Genomic DNA, 3,488 nt, shown 5'->3' with positions numbered 1-3,488 from the left:
AGTTGAGACCAGAAATCATCACACAGAATATTTGTTTTTAATTGTTATTTACCTCCCCTCTCTTTCTTACATATTCACCCTCCATCAACCACATAAAAAACATTTATAAATAAACGAAATTAAAATATTTTTTTTTTTTTTTTTTTTTTTTTTTCACCATGATCAATCCCTGTCTATGTAAAGGTCCCGTTTAGAAAATAAATAAATAAATAAACTAATGTGCCGATTCTAGGTGCCGGTAGACCGAACAGGGTTTATGAATAAATTAATATAAAGAAGTGTTATGTGGGTAAAATGGATATAAACATTAAGACATACATCGACACAGAAAAATATTGAACAATTGTATTTTACTTTAAACAAATTTTGTTATTTTAAATTTTGTTGGAAAATAATATAACGATGCCAGACAGATTTAACCGGACATTCCGGAACCAAACTTTAAAACAATCCACAATCCCAGGGGAGAAACACTAAAAATCAGTGGTTGACTCCATTGAATAATGAAAAATTTTTAGGTTAGAGTAACGGCGGTTGCATCGGTTCCCTGTTGGTTAATAACGCCGTAAAATATCTGTCTGGAAAAAAATCGACGCGTGTTTCCTTCCGGTCCACCTTGTAAAACGCTGTCGAGGATCTAAGGAAAAAATAACTTCCGAATCTCCGCTCTAAGCGTAGCACACCGTTTTCCCGAAAAGCGCTCGGAAAGAGGTTAGTCGACTAAACTGTGTATTGTTTTAAAGAGTTTTGTTTGTTCAGTTCCAGTTAAAAAACCTGAAACCGAAAAAAGAAAACCGAGGTAACTGGCAAAGTTTTTTCGATAAACCGACGACATTAAGAAGTGTAAATCAAAGGACTGCACCTAGATAGAGTTGTATCTAGAATCTAGAACCGACGAGGCCGAGTAAAGACTAAGTGTTCCCTTCCGTCCATTCTGCCTTTAGAGTGATGTTATGAAGTTCACAAAAGAGACATAGGTTGGTTTTGTTTTTTTTACTGGCTCGAGTGTTGCGTGGGAGGAGACTTTTATGTCGACACCATACTAAAGGACCAGGTTGAGGGTCTTCATGTTGAAATATTCTTCTCCTTCTCTCCGGATTGAAATAAACAATTTATTTGAATTTGGCACACTAACATGGCACAACATATATTACCTGCACTTTTTCTGGCTTTAAAAATCTCTCCAGCCTCCCTCCTATTCCCCTTCAAGTTGCTATCAGTCATCATCATTAGGATCATAATCAGGATCATCACTGTCACTTAGGTCTAAATCGTTCATATCTTGGAAGAGAGTTTCATTGACTTCGACAGATTCCGTAGCATCCAGCCCACCATCACCAGACTCCTCGATAAACTTGAGATCCGACTCGTTCATTGATTTGTCCTGCATGAACATTTCCCGGCTGAAATAAACCAAAATTGGATGGATCATGATTTTCATGGAATTACTCTTAAAAATTAACAAAAATACTCTTACTTCTAATAGATGCCAACCCTATTTAAGCAGGAAAAGGCTAGGAAGAATTTCTCTTACAGATTTCCTTTAACAATGGTTTTCCCCCCTTTTCTTTCTTTCTTGTCTTCCTTCTTTTCTTTTCCTTAGTCCTGAATACAATTTTTTTCCTTCCTTATTCTTACCTGTTAGTTTCCCAGCAGTTTTCTCCTTGGCCTTGTTTTTCTCTTCAAATATGATGTGTGCCATGTCTTTGTCAAACTTAGCTTTCCAGGCAATGAAAGTTTCCAGAGTGACTACCGTTCCTAGAGGAAAAGACAAATGGAGATGCAAGTGATGTAGGTACCTACATTTTCTGTGTAGGGGGAAAAAACTGAAGAGCCAAAAGATGGATGGGATATAGCTACCACTTATTCTGAGGCTTAAGAGTAGGGGTAAACAGCCCTACAGGATGGGTTAAGCCTCTACAAATCTACTTCACAAAGCAACTGGCTGTGGCACATGATATGCAGTAATTTACAATAGAACTGAATTTTAGAGATGTCACAATTATGCAGATAGTATGTGAATAGATCACATAGATTTGGTGCTAGCTACTTTGGGATGCACTGAGCTTTGTTGTGGCAATACAGTTAGGGAAAAACACATTTTACAAATATTATCTTGGAATTTTCCAAAATTTTAATGAGAATTCACCTTCAAATCTCTTCTGTTCTGCAGCTTCTTCTGCTTTAATTCGTTTCTCTTCTGCCTCTTCCTTATCTTTCTTCAGTTGATCTGACTTTGTACTCAGCCACTCCTGTGCTGACGATACAAGGGTGAAAATCATGACCATGCCTGATAAAAGAATGAGGAGTGGAAAATTAAACAGCCTTGTTAGCTTGGAAGGTAAGCACTAGGTTTAAATAGAGAGCAGTAAATTAAAGAGTCAGCCTAGTTAGTTTGAAAGAAAACTTGCCTGCCTTGTGAGTAGGAGCAAGGTAACAGGTTTGATTCCTGCCCAGGCTGAAATTTATTCTAGACTGATTTTTATGTTAAGTATCCCTTTGACTTCAACCTCCTTGGGATGTTTCCCCCGGGAGAATTTAAAGGGATACTTAACATAAAATGTTACACAGCATAGGTAGCTCTTTCCTAACCTGTCCTCTTCTCTTCAATTTTCAATACCACAAGAACTCCATCATTTAGGATAACTGAATGTAACCTTAAAAAAGTCAAATTTACCTAACAGGTAGGGAACTTGATATCTTTGACCTAAAATTGTAGGTATCTTACCTAAATTCTCATTGGCCTGAGTGAGCAAATATTCTTTGAGTTCCCGTTCCACATCCTCATCAATATTATCACAGTTTTCTATTTCAATGATTGGGATTTCCTCCGGGTATTTCGGTGTGTATTGAAACCTCAACAGGCAGTTCATTTGATGCTCGTCATCTACACATTCGGACTGAATTGGGATTGTAAATACATGTGGATCTTTCTCAAGTATTTCCATATCTCCGTAGTAAATGGAGTCAAGAGCCTCAATCTCATTTGACTGCTCTTCTTGATAGTCCATGATTTTGATGAATTAAAACACCCAGGGGGGAATGGTTAACTATAATTGATAGACAATGTCCTGAAAGAGAAGGAAACAACATTGGGTTTTTATAAATATGTATGTGACAGAGGTATTAATGCCCTAGAAATCATGGAGTTCAGGAGTTATCAGGTTATCACAAACATCCAAACATGCAAAAAAGGTGGAATATGGATGTGAGATTTTAACCAGTGACTTACCAGGTCTCAATAGGTCCGAATAATGATGAATATTGATTAATTAGCTTAATTTATGCGCAATTGTCACAAAATTAGACCCATTTTTACTTCAAAGAGGTTCTTTCTTCTTCCAACTTCCAACTTTTCATTCCAAAAAAATCACATTTTTTGAGTGTACACAGAACACAGCCCACTTTTTGAAACACAGCCTTTGTGGCATCGTGTGCAAAAACCTTTTGAAAACAGCTGACAAATATTTTTCTTATCTATCCCGCGA

At 37.0% G+C, this 3,488-nt stretch overlaps 1 protein-coding gene across 1 annotated transcript; it reads right to left on the bottom strand.

Moving 5' to 3' along the window:
• Nucleotides 1–1,215: 1,215 nt before the first annotated feature.
• LOC103523889 (RWD domain-containing protein 1) lies at nt 1,216–3,351 on the bottom strand. The gene is made up of 5 exons (XM_017449354.2): nt 3,233–3,351; nt 2,729–3,071; nt 2,150–2,290; nt 1,639–1,758; nt 1,216–1,404 (listed from the first exon to the last, which is right to left on the bottom strand). Exons 2-5 carry the CDS (start codon nt 3,009–3,011, stop codon nt 1,217–1,219), a joined length of 732 nt encoding a protein of 243 aa, XP_017304843.1. The 5' UTR covers nt 3,012–3,071; nt 3,233–3,351; the 3' UTR covers nt 1,216.
• Nucleotides 3,352–3,488: the final 137 nt, after the last annotated feature.

Source organism: Diaphorina citri, unplaced genomic scaffold, assembly GCF_000475195.1.
Source record: "Diaphorina citri unplaced genomic scaffold, Diaci psyllid genome assembly version 1.1 scaffold51663, whole genome shotgun sequence".
Classification (NCBI taxonomy): Eukaryota; Metazoa; Arthropoda; class Insecta; order Hemiptera; family Psyllidae; genus Diaphorina; species Diaphorina citri.
The sequence above is the reverse complement of the archived record's forward strand: the minus strand, read 5'-3'. Positions and strand labels throughout refer to the sequence as shown.

Bases quoted from the DNA above. Each gene is read 5' to 3' on its own strand.
- LOC103523889 (XM_017449354.2), bottom strand. From the start codon at position 3,011: ATGGACTATCAAGAAGAGCAGTCAAATGAGATTGAGGCTCTTGACTCC. The intron at 2,291-2,728 runs GTAAGATACCTA...TTCTTTTATCAG, and splicing joins TCAGGCCAATGAGAATTTAG to GCATGGTCATGATTTTCACC. The intron at 1,405-1,638 runs GTAAGAATAAGG...TGGTTTATTTCA, and splicing joins AACTGCTGGGAAACTAACAG to GCCGGGAAATGTTCATGCAG.